The sequence below is a fragment of the Vicia villosa genome, linkage group LG6 (genome assembly GCF_029867415.1).
Source record: "Vicia villosa cultivar HV-30 ecotype Madison, WI linkage group LG6, Vvil1.0, whole genome shotgun sequence".
Taxonomy (NCBI): domain Eukaryota; kingdom Viridiplantae; phylum Streptophyta; class Magnoliopsida; order Fabales; family Fabaceae; genus Vicia; species Vicia villosa.
Genome location: NC_081185.1, coordinates 14,124,678 through 14,142,437, shown reverse-complemented (window position 1 = coordinate 14,142,437; position 17,760 = coordinate 14,124,678). Strand labels below are relative to the sequence as shown.

The window sequence follows — 17,760 nt, the reverse complement described above, 5'->3', positions numbered from 1 at the left end:
CATTTTCTGATGAACATGTTGATTATTTGTTGAAAAAAATGTATTCATAATACTAACAAGGAACAACTAACTTTACTATATTAGTGTTTTGTTCCACGTCTCTTTATGAAAGACTCAATAGTTTGGAACTTTATCATGAACTCCCTAGTTGGGGATGCTGTTTATAGTTCTCTGCTTCATGGTTTTAATATAAATTTCTCGATTGGAGCATTGTGGAATAGTTCTAAGAAAAAAGAGTAACACAAATACAATTGTCAACAAAAATGAAAAAAAATAAAGTCAACAAAAACATTGATGTATTATATTTTTGAGCACGGCTATTCATACACCTAAAATCTTACACCTATGCTTACACTGTAATACTACCAGCACATGTGTTTATTTGTATTGAAAAAAATGAAAATATAATTATTAGATATAAAAGAAAAAGGAAAACCGTATGAAGCTACGGTGTAGGTGTCATATGTGGTGTACAAATATCATTCCTGTATATTTTTTATTGACTTGTATCTTTATTTACTGGAATTGTTTTGAATCTTAAAAATAATGAAAATGATTATTATTGTAAGGTTAAGTTACACCTATAATTTAAAGAATCAACAACTTTGTAGTATTGACTACTTTAGCAAAACGTGTCTGGAGAACCTAAATCTTTAGTGCAAGAAACAGCTAGAAAGAAGAGAAAATTTTAAATTTATTTAAAATTTAAATTATTTTTAATTGAATTTACGAGGTAGTTGTGATAGAGGAGGAGAGAAATAATTTTATTTATTTTTTAATTAATAAAATATTGTAATTGGATGGTTGTGAATTACTATGTTATGTTTGTCGAGATGCAAAAAACAAGTGTTTTATAAAATTTCAACAATATTGTTAATTTTGATCATTTTCTTTAGTATATTAAATGATTTTTGATTGATGTTAAATTTTATGGACATGATTTATATGATATTAGCCTATTTTAACGGTTGATATTAGCCTATATATATAAAAGAGCGTATCCGACGAGAACTGATATTCTATAAAAATAAATTTTTACCAAAAATATTTTTATTTTTTTATTAAACTATTAATAAAATATTATTTATAAACATACTTACTATCTAGTTAGAATATGATAAGTACAAAATATAACTCAAATCTATTCAATATTTTTATTTAAAATTAAAATTTTCTAAAATTTAAATATTTTTTTAATACTAAAAGAAGAATTCAGAAATAAAAATAAGAAAAATAGTATTAATTTTTTTATTTTTTTTATTTTTAATACTAGGAAGATAAGTAAACAGTTTATGCTCCTAGTGTTAAAATTATGTCATTTAATTTTTTAAAATATTAATCTTACATAATTAATTTAAAAAAAACATATGTTAACACTGTGTCTCACATTTTATATAACTATCTTTCTTTCACAATTTATTTCGGGTAAATAAATTGTTCAGGACTTAATTTTAAAGCCAACATGACATACAATATTTTAATATCAATATACTAAAGATTACTAAATAAATTTTTTAATACTAATCCCATAGTTCATTCCTTAAATTATAAAAAATTAAAAATAAAAACTTAATTTGATTTTCTCTGAAAATAAATGATTGTTTGTAATTAACAAATGGCCAAATTAACTCACATTGATATATAAAAACTAGAAAATTTCTCACCCCACCCCATAGCATTTAGCCGCACCACCGAATTGACAAACTTGCTCTCGTGCTTTCATAGATGGATCTCCGAAAGCACCTTTTTTTTGTTTACGTTTACTTTGTTCCGTAGATGCATCTACGGAAGCATTCTGTAGATCCATTCACAGAAACAGACAAGAACATAAACATTTTAAACCATAAAAGACCCATGCATTAATTCATTGATTAATCGATATTACAATGAATTTCAAACAGAAAATTAAGAAAGCTAATAGATATAAGAAATTACAACGGTTAAAACAATGTCATATAATTCATGCATTATTTAAATGCAATCCATGTCCCATTTTACTTCAACCCATCAACATTCTGTTTTTCCGGTCCCAAACGAGGTACTTGTTCTAAGCCTCTGGATCATTTTGATTTCTTCTCCGGGTTCGTACTCCCCCTCTAAAAAAGACATGATAGTCCTCTTGAGTTGGTCGAAGGAATGGATATTACAAAACTTCATTGGCACGGGGGGTTTGACGGAGAGAAAATGACATGCCCATCCCTTATGCGGTATTCCGGTTCAGGATCGGGACGCTTCATTGATGTTCGGTGACATCCATCTGGCCTAATGCGAGACACTTTTGTGTTTGTGTTTGTGTTTAGGGTTTGTGTTTGTGTGTAATGCAAACCTAGAAATCCTAAATTTATAAAAGCCTTTGGAGACTACGGACCACACAATCTCTGTCACAAAATGTTCCGTAGATATATCCACGGAAGGTGTTTTATAATTCCCATTTCCGTAGATGCATCTACGGTAAACACCCATAATTTTTCAAATTAGCACCTTCTGTAGATGCATCTACGGAACTTTTGCTGTTTGTTTTTTCAACAGAAGCAATGCAGTAGCTAGCAGTAGTGAGAAAAGGGAAAAATACATAAACACATAACACATAAAGTAAGACTTGACAAAAAAGGATTATATTTCAATGTTATAGAGTGTATATATTACACTTTGAAACTACATAAATACATATAAAGAGCTATCGTCGGCTAAATCTATTGGAGGTTCTAATCTTGACTTTTCGACATTTGCTTCCTTCTCGGTGTTGTTCAACCTTTCAAAATTGTGCATCCTGTCCACAAAACGGTCCGGCCACGTATCAGCAACTTCGGTGCGATAAAGTGCCCATTCTAGTGAAGTAGGTGGTATGAGGCATCCCGGTTTCAAGTAAACTTGTACAAAATGACGCGATTTGCCGAGCCATCCAACACATATAAAACGATCAATTTGAAAGAACACAAGCACACGGGAGACCTTACGTGCTAGTGATAGTGCAACCACACTTTGCGGTATCACCCCCAAAAGTTTCACCTCGTTTCGCCTCGTGAAAGATATAATTCAATCCGGACCGAGACATATTGCCGATCAATTGAGAGTAAAGGATGTTATCCTTAAACCGATGCTCCAAAACCGTAATGCTCCGACCGAACGAGGTTTGTATTTCGTTGTGTTGGTTCAAAATCATGTGATGTATCATGTCCCATGCTTTACACAAATCACCCTTGCTATCGCACAACCAATTTTTCAAAGAAGCATGAGCCGACTTAATTCTATTGGTGGTTGTATTTTCAATGTGTCGAACCTTATCCGTCCACACGCAAACAAACTTCTCTTTCACCTTGTCAAGAATGGTGCTTTCAACGTATTTCAATAAATCGAGATATTTTTCACATATTTTCCAAAATTGCAATACGGTATCGGCGTACACTTCTTTTGTCGACGAATTTGCAATACGAGCCCATGCATCCATTATTTGGTCAACAATCACTCCAGGCTTCACCGCTTTCCCACCTTCGGTCGCTACTTGTTTTGTTCCCACGACGACTTTAACCCTACTTCTCACATTACATGATATGTGATATCGACAAAGTAATGCATCGAAAGAAGGAAATACCATTGCGACCACATTCAGTAAAGCGGGATCGCGGTCCGTAACAATCACCTTAGGCATCTCGACTTGTTTCTTCAAAAGTGACCGACACACCTCCAATGTCCACCTAAAATTATCTTATTTTTTATACTCCAAAAAAGCAAACCAAACAGAAAAAGTCTTCTCTGTAGATGTTACACCGTCCATCTCAAATAATGGAAGTCGATACTTGTTGGTCTTGTAGGTAGAATCAAGAAGGAGCATCGTCGAGAAAGTGTTGAACAACTTTATGGAATCTGGATGAGTCCAAAAAATATCTCGGACCGTAACCTCATCATCGCAATTTCTGTACCGCGACACATATTTGTTATCATCCAACATTTTCAACAATTGTTGCATCTCGTTCCTATCACCCATACTCGCGTTATTATTGCGGTACCGTTGATTATACACTTGCCTTATGTTTGATATGTTGTCGGGTTCCTTCCTTTTCAATGTGGCAATTATATTTTTTGGTTTGACAAAATTCAAGGACATGTCTTTAATAGATGCCTTCTCAACCGGATTGAGCCGACATGCCATAGGGTGGCCTTGTAATTTTACGTACAATTCATGGTTATGCAAACCACAAATAACAGAGCTTCTTCACTTCTTGCTAGCCAACATATAACAACGGATTTGAAATAGACACTCGCATTTTCTAATACCCGTGTCTTCTTTTTTAAACTTCTTTAGAGGAGGATTGTATTTCTCGCTTCTTTCGCACAACATTGTAACAAAAATGTTTCTTCTTGCGGTACCATTATCTGATCTTCCGATAACCACACCAAATCCAAGGTTAACTGCTTTCCGACGAATCTATGTTAGCATGCTTTCACTATCATCAAAGTCGTACTTGCTAATAAAGTCACATCTGACATCTACCACATTTGCGACCACCTCATCGATACTCGCACTAACATCGACTAAAGAAGCTAATTTACTTGAAATATTATTTGGGTGCACCATACCTATTTTTCCAAAAATCACACAGAATTACAAAATGCTGGAAAAAACTGCAGGGACTATTCCGTAGATCAATCTACGGAAGTGTTCTTCTTCAACACGTTCCGTAGATCCATCTACGGAAGCTACGTTACATTTCTGCAAAAAAAATGATTCAGAATATGAACAATGTAGTGGTTGAAAGTGATTTTTACCTGAAATTCAGACTCTTCTAGCTCCCTTTGATTTGTTGCCCCAAAAAGTTTGAGTGTTGGAGTGATATAAGGTATTGATGAAGTAGGGGTTTTAGGGTGTGGAGTATGTGGTGTTTGGAGAAATGAAACAATGGAGGGAGTAATCATGCTGGTTCAAACTATATCAGACACTTCCGTAGATGCATCTACAGAAGAATGTGGCGCTAAGAGCATTTTCGTAGATGCATCTACGGAATAATCACTGAACTGATTTTATGTGTTTTTTCTCCCAATATGTGCTAGTATATTACGCTTCTGTAGATGCATCTACGGAATGAATCCAATTTTTTCAAAATATGGGGTGTTTCCGGAGATCCATCTACGGAAGTTGGGGGCAAAAATGAAAATTCCTGTGGTGTGTAAGAGATCCATGGGATTGGTTGAGAAATTTTCAAAAACGATAACTTCACCAAATGCCAAATTTTTTTAAAAATCAGTTTTTTTTTTGAAGTTAATGTTAATTTAAGGAATGAGATATTTAATTAGTGTAATTTCTTTTATTAGTAATCTGAATTGTGATGATTAAATTGTTATTAAAATATTGAGAGTCTTGTTTGATTTCAAATGTAATTTTAGAGAAATTTATTCAACAAAATAAATTCTAAAAATATATACTTCGATATATAAAATTCAAAATACAATGGAAAATATTTTTTTAACTAAATTAATTTTTTAAGAGTTAAAGTTTTTAAATAAAATAAAATGATATTATTTTTTATAAAAAATAATGTTTTTATTAGAGAGTGTAATAAATAATTTATGATTCTAACTATTTTAAATTAATATAATTTTGGCCTTTTAAAAAAAATAAAAATAATAATAATACTATTTTTCTGATTTTTTTTATTTTTGAATTCTTCTTTTAGTATTGAAAAAAGTTTGAAGTTTAGAAAATTTTAAATTTAAATAAAAATATTGAATATGTTTGACTTATATTTTGTACTTATAATATTCTAACTAAATATTAAATATGTCTATAAAAAATATTTTAATAATGATTTAATCAAGAAATAAAAATATTTATGGTAAGAATTTCTTTTTATAGAATATTTAAATGTTAAGTTTAATAGAAAATAATCCAATATGTTGTTCTTGATATGAAATTTTTAAATCTTAGACGTCAATTAAATCTGACGATTGATATTCATAGTTCTCGTTTCTCACAATAGGCATCAGTTCTCATCGAATACGCTCCCCTTCTATCTAGCAGCAATTATCATTCTTGGTCGCGTTCAATGACAATGGCACTCCGTTCCAAGAACAAGATCCACTTTATCAATGGCGCCTTGCCTCGTCCATCTGATCTTGATTTCAATGCCATCGCTTGGGATAGATGCAACACTATGATTATGTCCTGGATAAAGAATTCTGTAGATCAAGAAATTGCTCAAAGCATTCTTTGGATCGAGAATGCAGCTGACATGTGGACTGAATTGAAGGAACGATTCTATCATGGTGATGTATTTCGCATTTATGATTTACAAGAAGAAATATGCACTTTGAAGCAAGGTGATACCTCTATATCCTCTTATTACACCAAGTTAAAGATCTTATGGCAAGAATTAGATAATTTTCGCCCTATCCTACATGTGAATGTGATCCTCCTTGTTGTGCTATTACCAAGATTCGTACATACAGAGATAGTGACCAAGTTATTAAGTTTCTAAAAGGATTGAATGACCAATAAGCTGCAATCAGATCTCTAATCATGCTGATGGATCCACTGCCCAACATATGCAAGGTTTATTCTTTACTTGTTCAACAAGAAAGACAAAATGGTACCCCTGTTGATGAATCCAAAGTGTTAGCTATTCCTAACACCAATCGTGAGTCACAATCTAGAAACTCTTCTCGAGGAAGAGGTAATTTTCGAAGGGGCAGAACCAATAGTGGCAGAGGAAGAGGTAATCGTGTCTGTACTCATTGTGGAATGACCAACCACACCATTGATACATGTTTCAAAAATCATGGCTATCCTCCCAATTGGAAGCTAGATGGTACAATCAACAATTACATCACTTCACATGACAAACCAGATGTTATTCCAAATGATGATTCTGAAGCTAATGCACCGGTAAACTCTGGATTGACCTTTACTCCTGAGCAGCACAAAGCTTTACTGGCTTTACTCCAAGATGCATCAAATTTACAGTCTCATAGAATTAATCACCTTACATCTCAAACCAAGCTCAGTTCAGGTATTATCTGTACTCTTCCAAACTCATTTCAACCTGAAACCTTTATACTTGACACAGGGGCAACTGATCATGTCTGTTTTACCCAAAATTATTTTCAATGCATCAAACAAATTAAACCTGTCACTATAAAAACTCCATAATGGCAGTCTTGTGACTACCAATTTTTCAGGCACCATTAAATTCACTGAATCATTTTACATTACAGATGTACTATATATGCCTGATTTTGCTTTCAATCTTATTTCTGTTCCCAAATTGACCAAATCCCTCAACTGCCAACTTATGTTTACTGATACTACTTGTGTCATACATGATTTGTCATCCAGGAAGATGATTGGCACAACTGAACTACATGGTGGATTGTATCTGCTCAAAACTCCATCTGTTTCCTTGTACCCTAATCCACATAGTCATTTTGTTAATTCCAATGTGCAAATACTTGTAAATAAATCTTCCAATTGTAGCCTATGGCATATAAGACTTGGACATACTTCACATGTCAAGCCTGTTGAACTCAATAAAGTTTTTCCTTTTATCAAACATGTCAATCCCAATTTACCTTGTGATGTTAAATATCTAAACCCCATTGGCCAATCCTTCCATGATGGGGTTTAGATATTTCCTTACCATTGTAGATGACAAGAGTAGATTTACATGGTTATTCCTTATGAGACAGAAATATGAAACTTCAAATCTTGTCTAATCCTTTGTAGCTATGATTAAGACACAATTTAATTGCCAAGTCAAATGCATCAGATCTGACAATGGCCATGAATTTAAACTCCACAACTTCTATTAGAAACTAGGTATCACACACCAAAGTTCATGTGTTGGTACTCCTCAACAAAATGGAATTGTTGAGAGAAAACATCAACACATTCTTGGCATCTCTAGAGCTCTTATTTTACAAGCCAATTTACCTCATATTTTCTAGGCTCATGCTATTAGTTACTCAATTCATATCATTAACAGACTTCCTACATTTTTCTTACAACACAAGTCACCCTACCAAGTCATTTTTAACACCCTTCCAGACATATCCTACCTCAAAGTCTTTTGCTCCTTGCGTTATGCTACAACTCTAAAAGCTAACATAAAAAAACTTGACACTAGGTCTAGAAAGTGTATATACTTAGGTTACAAACCTGGTGTGAAGGGATGTAACACCCCTCTAAATAACCCGCGGCAATTAAACAAATTATTAAATCAGAGTAACATGTAGAGAGGTATCACAATTCATAAATAACAAAAATACACGTCACATAAGTCATGCGTCATTGGAACACCTGAAAATCATAACTCATTATCCAAACCATGTTCTACGCAGCGGAAAAATACCTCATCAAGTCTACATTATCACTAATGTATCAACCTCAACCAAAACAAATAATTATAGAGTTACATTCAAACTACAAACAAACGTTCCCAGTGTTACAACTACCAGAGCATGACACCTGACGCTAACTAAAAACACTGACTCATGAGCTAATCCTCATCGAGTCGAACAGCCGCTATCCTCAATCTGAAAATGACAACATGTAAGGGTGAGTCTCGTCATAATTAACAAATGTTATAAGGTTATAAAGCAATAACACGTCACAGTTGCATCATTCACCCAATTGTTTCATAAACAGACAATCAAAACAAAACAAATAACAACCAACGCATCATCAATATTTACAACACTGGAACACCTCCAATCATGTTATAAATCATGCATATGAATGAACTGACACTATGCATGTGGTACCAACGTCATCCAATGGGAATATCCCATGACCGATCTATCATCATCCAGATACGGCCCTGCCAGCACAGATTCCACACAATGGGAATCATGCCCTTCACTGATCCAACACATCCCTTATGGATACAGTATCAACAATGCACATGAATGAATGCAACATATATAACATACTTATATCATTATCATCATCATCCTCAATAATCATCATCATCATTCAAGTATGTTCATATATATTAACATCATTCAACCACAATTCTATCATCATCATGTCGAAAACATGCACATATTTGCTACAATCATCATCATCATCATCAAGAAATAGCAACATATATTATCATCATTCTAAAACCAGTCAAATCATCATCACATAGTTCGTATAATAAGGTTCATTTAACCCAAAACGGCGCATCAAATGAACCAACGGTTAGAAAGTTATGCCTCTTTGAACTTCTTAAAATATCACAAAACATCAATAGCACGCGGCGCCATCACACATTCGCGGCGCGGAACGAATCGAAACAACGCCTTCGCGGCGCGGCCACATGTTCGCGGCGCGGAACGAATCGGAACAACGCCTTCGCGGCGCGGTCACCTGTTCGCGGCGCGTACTGAACGCAACAAAACTTCCTGACCTTCTGCCTTCAGGTTCGCGGCGCCTCCCCTATGTACGCGGCGCGAACCGCAATTCTAAAAACCCCAATCTGCAGAAAAGACAGCATTCCATGTATCCCAAAACACCCCAACACATACCAGTGCGAACATGGAAAATTAGAATGCACAAACAACACAAATTACGTCTCGTAATGCACCAAATATACATCAATTGAGACTATAACAACACATACATCATAGATTCAAACACAGGAGTCAAATATCATACAATTGACACAATCCCTAAACCTATCATATGACTCAATTGATCCGAATTCTACATCTATTCAGCATTATCAACCCCTAACCCGATAATAGATGATAACCAAGACAAGTCCCCCCTTACCTTAGAAAATTCTGGATTCTTGGTCTCTCCCTCTACCGTTCTCCTTCACGTTCCTCGTTCTCCAGACTTCTTTCTTTCACGCTCTTTCTTTGTTCCCAAATCCAATGTTTATGAAATAATAAAATTAGAAAAAGGTTTTACAGAATCACCCCCCCTTCTTCCTCTATTTCCACATATGGCCCAAAAGCCAAAACCTCATTTACTCAATTTTTCCACAATTTCTTTAATAATTCTAATTATTAATTCAATAATAAAATTAAATTAATATTAAAATTATACGGGCGTTACAACTCTCCCCCACTAAAAGAGTTTTCGTCCTCGAAAACATACCTCAAGCAAAGAGTTCCGGATAGGAATCTTTCATCTGGCTCTCTAACTCCCAGGTAACATTCCCTTCAGCTGGTCCTCCCCAAGCTACTCTGACTAAAGCTATTTCCTTACCACGCAATTGCTTCAGTCTTCTATCTTCAATCCTCACAGGCAATGTTTCAACCGTTAAGTTGTCTTTTACCTGTACATCGTCTACTTGGATCACATGGGACGGATCTGAAATGTACTTCCTCAATTGAGACACATGAAACACGTCGTGCAAGTTTGCAAGCATCGGCGGCAAAGCGACACGATATGCCAATTCTCCCACCTTTTCAGAAATTTGGAACGGTCCAATAAAACGCGGAGTCAACTTCCTTGACTTCAATGCCCGACCAATTCCTGTCATAGGAGTAACTCTCATAAACACATGATCTCCCTCTTGAAACTCAAGTGTCTTCCTTCTTTTATCATAGTAACTCTTCTGACGACTCTGAGAAGCTCTCATCTTCTCCTGAATCATCTTAATCTTCTCCGTAGTCTGTTGTACAATTTCTGGCCCAATCACAGCACTCTCACCAGATTCATACCAACACAACGGCGTCCTACATCTCCTACCATACAAAGCCTCAAACGGAGCCATACCAATACTCGAATGATAACTATTGTTGTAAGTAAACTCGATCAAAGGCAGATAGCTATCCCAAGTACCTCCTTTTTCCAGCACACAAGCACGTAACAAATCTTCTAACGACTGTATTGTCCTCTCAGTCTGTCCATCCGTCTGCGGATGATAAGCAGAACTCAACCTCAGTTTAGTACCTAAAGCCTTCTGCAAACCTTCCCAGAACTTAGACGTAAACCTCGGATCTCTGTCTGACACGATACTTGAAGGAATACCATGAAGACTAACTATCTTCTCGATATACAACTGAGCTAGCTTCTCCATCGGATAATCCATTCTCACCGGTATAAAATGTGCAGATTTCGTCAACCTGTCTACCACGACCCAGATAGCTTCACAATTCTTGCCAGTCCTCGGCAAACCCGACACAAAATCCATTGATATGCTATCCCACTTCCACTCAGGAATAAACATCGGTTGCATAAACCCAGACGGCTTCTGATGCTCAATCTTTGACTTCTGGCAAATTAAACAAGAGTACACAAACTCGGCAATTTCTTTCTTCATTCTCGGCCACCAAAACAACTTTTTCAAATCATGATACATCTTGGTAGCACCAGGATGAATACTCAACCCACTACGGTGTCCTTCTTCTAAAATACGTTTCCGGAGTTCGACAATATCAGGGACACACACTCGATCACCAAACCTCAGTATACCATTTTCATCAATTCTAAATTCACCACCCTTGCCTTGATTAATCAAAGTCAACTTATCTATTAACTCAACATCATCTTTCTGACCCTCTCTGATCTCTTCAAGAATGCCACTAGTCAGCTTCAACATACCCAATTTGACACTAGCAGGAGTACCTTCACATACCAAACTCAAGTCTCTGAATTGTTCAATCAAATCCAATTCCTTCACCATTAGCATAGACATATGCAAGGTTTTCCTACTCAATGCATCAGCAACAACGTTTGCCTTACCCGGATGGTAATTCAAACCAAAATCATAATCTTTCAGGAATTCTAACCATCTTCTCTGCCTCATATTCAACTCTTTCTGGTCAAAGAGATACTTCAGGCTCTTATGATCACTGAATACCTCAAATCTCGAACCATACAAATAGTGTCGCCACAACTTCAAAACGAACACTACAGCTGCCAACTCCAAATCATGAGTCGGATAATTCCTCTCATGTACTTTAAGTTGTCTCGACGCATAAGCAACTACTTGCTGATTTTGCATTAACACACCACCTAAACCCATTAGTGACGCATCACAGTAAATCACAAATGATTCTGTCGGATTCGGCAAAATCAAGATAGGAGCACTAGTCAACCTTCTCTTCAGCTCTTGGAATCCCTCTTCACACTTTGCATCCCAAATAAAAGCTTGTCCCTTCCTGGTTAGTTTAGTTAACGGCAATGCTAACTTTGCAAATCCTTCAATAAACTTCCTGTAATAACCTGCAAGGCCAAGAAAACTACGAATCTCTGATACTGACTTCGGAGCTTCCCACTGAGACACGGCTTCTATCTTTGTAGGATCAACAGCAATACCATTCTTAGAAATCACATGTCCAAGAAAACTAACTTCTTCTAACCAGAATTCACACTTCGACAGTTTGGTAAAAAGTTGCTTCTCCTTCAACAGTTCTAACACAGTTCTGAGGTGTTCGGCGTGTTCTTCCTCATTCTTAGAATATATCAGGATATCGTCTATAAATACCACCACAAACTTGTCGAGATAAGGATGAAATATTCTGTTCATATACTCCATAAAAACACCAGGTGCATTAGTAACTCCAAACGGCATGACAGAATACTCATAATGTCCATACCTTGTTCTAAAAGCAGTCTTCTGAATGTCATCATCTTTCACACGTATCTGATGATACCCAGACCTCAAATCAATTTTACTAAATACCCGTGCTCCAACCAACTGATCCATCAAATCATCAATCCTCGGCAACGGATACCGATTCTTGATAGTAACCTTGTTCAATTGTCTGTAATCTACGCACAGCCTCATCGAACCCTCTTTCTTCTTTACTAATAACACAGGCGCACCCCACGGAGAAACATTAGGACGAATAAATTTCTTCTCCAGTAATTCCTCTAACTGCTTTTTCAGTTCGGCCAACTCAGACGGCGACATACGGTACGGTGCCATCGACACTGGACTAGTTCCCGGAATTAAATCAATAGAAAACTCCACTTCTCTTTCCGGTGGTAATTCATTTACATCTTCAGGAAAAACTTCTGGAAATTCACACACCACAGGTAATTCGCTACTAGCCACCTTTTCTTTCACATTCATCAATGCGAACAACATAAATACTGTTGCACCATCTCCGATAGCCTCATTCACCTGCCTAGCTGTCATTTCCAGATCATCAGCACTAACCTCTTCAGGAAAAATTACCGTCTTCTCAAAACAGTTGATATGAACACGGTTGAACTCCAACCAGTTCATTCCCAGGATTACATCAAGTTCTTTCAACGGAAGGCACACTAAGTCCATTCCGAATTCTCTACCAAAAATGTCAACTGGACAATTCAAGCATGCAGACGAAGTAGTTACTGAACCCGACGCAGGAGTGTCAATAATGATACTTCCATTTATGTCAGATATCTCAAGATTTAACCTCGTAGCACAGTCCAAAGAAATAAAAGAATGAGTTGCTCCAGTATCAATAATCGCAACTAAAGGTGTGCCATGAATGAAACACGTACCTTTAATCAATCTGTCCTCTGGAGTAGTCTCTGACCCGGTCAAAGCAAAAACTTTTCCTCCCGATTGGTTCTTCTTTGGCTTAGGACAATTAGGACTGATGTGACCCTCTTCACCACAGTTGTAACAAGTCACAACCCTCTGCTTACAATCAGCCGCGACATGACCCACTTCCTCACACTTGAAGCACTTCTTCTGGTTCAGCTTACACTCATTCCTACGATGTCCCATCTCACCACAATTGTAGCATCTGATACGAGCACTGGAATCTCCCCCACTGGGTTTCTTCCAATCAACAGGTTTACCTCTACCATATGGTTTACCTCTGTCCATAGGCTTCTTCCCCTTTCTGTCAACCAACTCGCGAGAGTGAGATGACTTCAGCTTGATGCTATCTTCCTCAAAAATCCTGCTACAATCCACCAGATCAACAAATCTCCGGATCCTCTGGTACCTGATACCCTGTTTGATCTCATCACGAAGGCCATTCTCAAACTTGACACATTTCGAGAATTCACTGGCTTCGTCGTTGTTGTAGTGCACATAGTACTTTGCCAGTTCCACAAACTTGGCGGCATACTCTGGTACAGTCATGTTACCCTGAACCAACTCCAAAAATTCCACTTCTTTTCTGCCCCTGACATCCTCAGGAAAATACCTCCTCAGAAACTCCCTTTTGAATATAGCCCAAGTAACCGCTGTACCGCCGGCATCCAGTTCAGATTTGGTTGTCAACCACCAGTCATCAGCCTCCTCAGACAACATGTGGGTACCAAACCTCACCTTGAGATTCTCAGCACAATCTATGACTCGGAAAATCCTCTCGATCTCTTTGAACCATTTCTGAGCACCCTCAGGATCGTGCGTGCCTTTGAACAATGGAGGATTGTTCCTCTGAAAATTCCCCAGTTGCCTATCAGCACCAATCCCTGCTCCTACAGTCCCTCCTCCAAGCACACCAGCAATCATGCCCAGAGCCTCAGCAAGAGCATCATCGTTTCTTCCTCCTCTTCCAGCCATTTGTTCTGCTTAAATACAACAATCCAGTCAGAACAAAGTATCGACAAATAACTCGTATTAGTCGTATACACAGGAAAACTGACACTGACACTAAGACTCTGGTCACAACGACCGACTATGCTCTGATACCACTATTGTAACACCCCTCTAAATAACCCGCGGCAATTAAACAAATTATTAAATCAGAGTAACATGTAGAGAGGTATCACAATTCATAAATAACAAAAATACACGTCACATAAGTCATGCGTCATTGGAACACCTGAAAATCATAACTCATTATCCAAACCATGTTCTACGCAGCGGAAAAATACCTCATCAAGTCTACATTATCACTAATGTATCAACCTCAACCAAAACAAATAATTATAGAGTTACATTCAAACTACAAACAAACGTTCCCAGTGTTACAACTACCAGAGCATGACACCTGACGCTAACTAAAAACACTGACTCATGAGCTAATCCTCATCGAGTCGAACAGCCGCTATCCTCAATCTGAAAATGACAACATGTAAGGGTGAGTCTCGTCATAATTAACAAATGTTATAAGGTTATAAAGCAATAACACGTCACAGTTGCATCATTCACCCAATTGTTTCATAAACAGACAATCAAAACAAAACAAATAACAACCAACGCATCATCAATATTTACAACACTGGAACACCTCCAATCATGTTATAAATCATGCATATGAATGAACTGACACTATGCATGTGGTACCAACGTCATCCAATGGGAATATCCCATGACCGATCTATCATCATCCAGATACGGCCCTGCCAGCACAGATTCCACACAATGGGAATCATGCCCTTCACTGATCCAACACATCCCTTATGGATACAGTATCAACAATGCACATGAATGAATGCAACATATATAACATACTTATATCATTATCATCATCATCCTCAATAATCATCATCATCATTCAAGTATGTTCATATATATTAACATCATTCAACCACAATTCTATCATCATCATGTCGAAAACATGCACATATTTGCTACAATCATCATCATCATCATCATCAAGAAATAGCAACATATATTATCATCATTCTAAAACCAGTCAAATCATCATCACATAGTTCGTATAATAAGGTTCATTTAACCCAAAACGGCGCATCAAATGAACCAACGGTTAGAAAGTTATGCCTCTTTGAACTTCTTAAAATATCACAAAACATCAACAGCACGCGGCGCCATCACACATTCGCGGCGCGGAACGAATCGAAACAACGCCTTCGCGGCGCGGCCACATGTTCGCGGCGCGGAACGAATCGGAACAACGCCTTCGCGGCGCGGTCACCTGTTCGCGGCGCGTACTGAACGCAACAAAACTTCCTGACCTTCTGCCTTCAGGTTCGCGGCGCCTCCCCTATGTACGCGGCGCGAACCGCGATTCTAAAAACCCCAATATGCAGAAAAGACAGCATTCCATGTATCCCAAAACACCCCAACACATACCAGTGCGAACATGGAAAATTAGAATGCACAAACAACACAAATTACGTCTCGTAATGCACCAAATATACATCAATTGAGACTATAACAACACATACATCATAGATTCAAACACAGGAGTCAAATATCATACAATTGACACAATCCCTAAACCTATCATATGACTCAATTGATCCGAATTCTACATCTATTCAGCATTATCAACCCCTAACCCGATAATAGATGATAACCAAGACAAGTCCCCCCTTACCTTAGAAAATTCTGGATTCTTGGTCTCTCCCTCTACCGTTCTCCTTCACGTTCCTCGTTCTTCAGACTTCTTTCTTTCACGCTCTTTCTTTGTTCCCAAATCCAATGTTTATGAAATAATAAAATTAGAAAAAGGTTTTACAGAATCACCCCCCCTTCTTCCTCTATTTCCACATATGGCCCAAAAGCCAAAACCTCATTTACTCAATTTTTCCACAATTTCTTTAATAATTCTAATTATTAATTCAATAATAAAATTAAATTAATATTAAAATTATACGGGCGTTACAAGGGACACCTTTTATTTGATCTCAACTGTAAAGAACTGTTCCTATCTAGAGATGTCACATTTCTTGAATCACATTTCCCTTACAAACCTATTCTTAATTCCATCAATCCTACCCAACAACCTCCAAATCCATCTTTAGATGACTTGTTTGATCATCATTTCATGACTGATCCTATTGATCCTCCTCAACTGCCATCAAATATATCACCAATCCATAGTGCCAACCCTTCACCTATTAATGATTCACCCTTATCCTCACCCAAGCCATTGCCTGCATCTAATCCTTCCCCACCTGAACCTTTACCTATTCATAACCCTGTTAGAAAATCATCCAGACATGCTCAGCCACCCTCTTATCTTAAAGACTATCACTGCACTCTTTTGGCAGGTACAATCCACAAGCAAAATTTAGCTAGTGACACATTATCTTCCAAGTGTAAGTATCCCCTTTCCAATGTACTCAATTATAACTTTCTGTCTCCTAACCACAAACATTTTGTTTTGCATATATCATCCATTCATGAATCACAATCCTATGAGACTACAATGACTGATGTTAATTGGCAGAAGGCTATTAAAGCTGAGTTGTCTGCTCTGATTAAAACCAAGACTTGGGAACGTGTGCATCTGCCTCCTCAGAAGAAATCAATTAGTTGTAAATGGATATTTAAAGTGAAGCTTCATGCAAATGGGACTATTGAAATATATAAAGCTCGCTTGGTTGCAAAAGGTTTTACATAAACTGAAGGTCTCGACTATAAAGACACTTTCAGTCATGTGGTAAAGATGACTACCATTCGAGTTCTCCTTGCAGTGGCAGCAATTCACAATTGGCCGTTGTTCCAACTAGGTGTCAATACAACATTCCTTCATGGAGATCTTCCTGAAGAAGTATACAGGAAGCCTCCCCATGGCTTGGAATTACCCCACCCTGATCTTGTGTGTAAACTCCAAAGATCCTCATATGGCTTAAAACAAGCCAGCCGTTAATGGAACACAAAATTGTTTGACACCCTTATAGCATCTGGTTACTTACAATCCATGGCAGACTATTCATTATTCACTAAGCAATCATCTCAAGGATTCACTATCATCTCGGTCTATGTTGATGACCTGGTCCTTGGAGGCACTGACCTTAAGGAAATCACTCACATCAAAAGACTATTGGATGCAAAATTCAGCATCAAAGACCTAGGTATTCTCAAATATTTCCTAGGTTTTGAGGTTGCTCGCAATGCTTATGGAATTTCCATTCACTAAAGGAAGTATGCTCTTGACTTAATTAATGATGCTGGGCTCCTTGGTGCT

General features: G+C 37.1%; 1 protein-coding gene across 1 annotated transcript; it reads left to right on the top strand.

Annotated features, from left to right (window-relative positions):
- The first annotated feature begins 6,514 nt into the window (after positions 1–6,514).
- LOC131613234 (uncharacterized) lies at positions 6,515–7,619 on the top strand. The gene is made up of 2 exons (XM_058884921.1): positions 6,515–7,004; positions 7,210–7,619. Exons 1-2 carry the CDS (start codon positions 6,515–6,517, stop codon positions 7,617–7,619), a joined length of 900 nt encoding a protein of 299 aa, XP_058740904.1.
- The last annotated feature ends 10,141 nt before the right edge of the window (positions 7,620–17,760 follow it).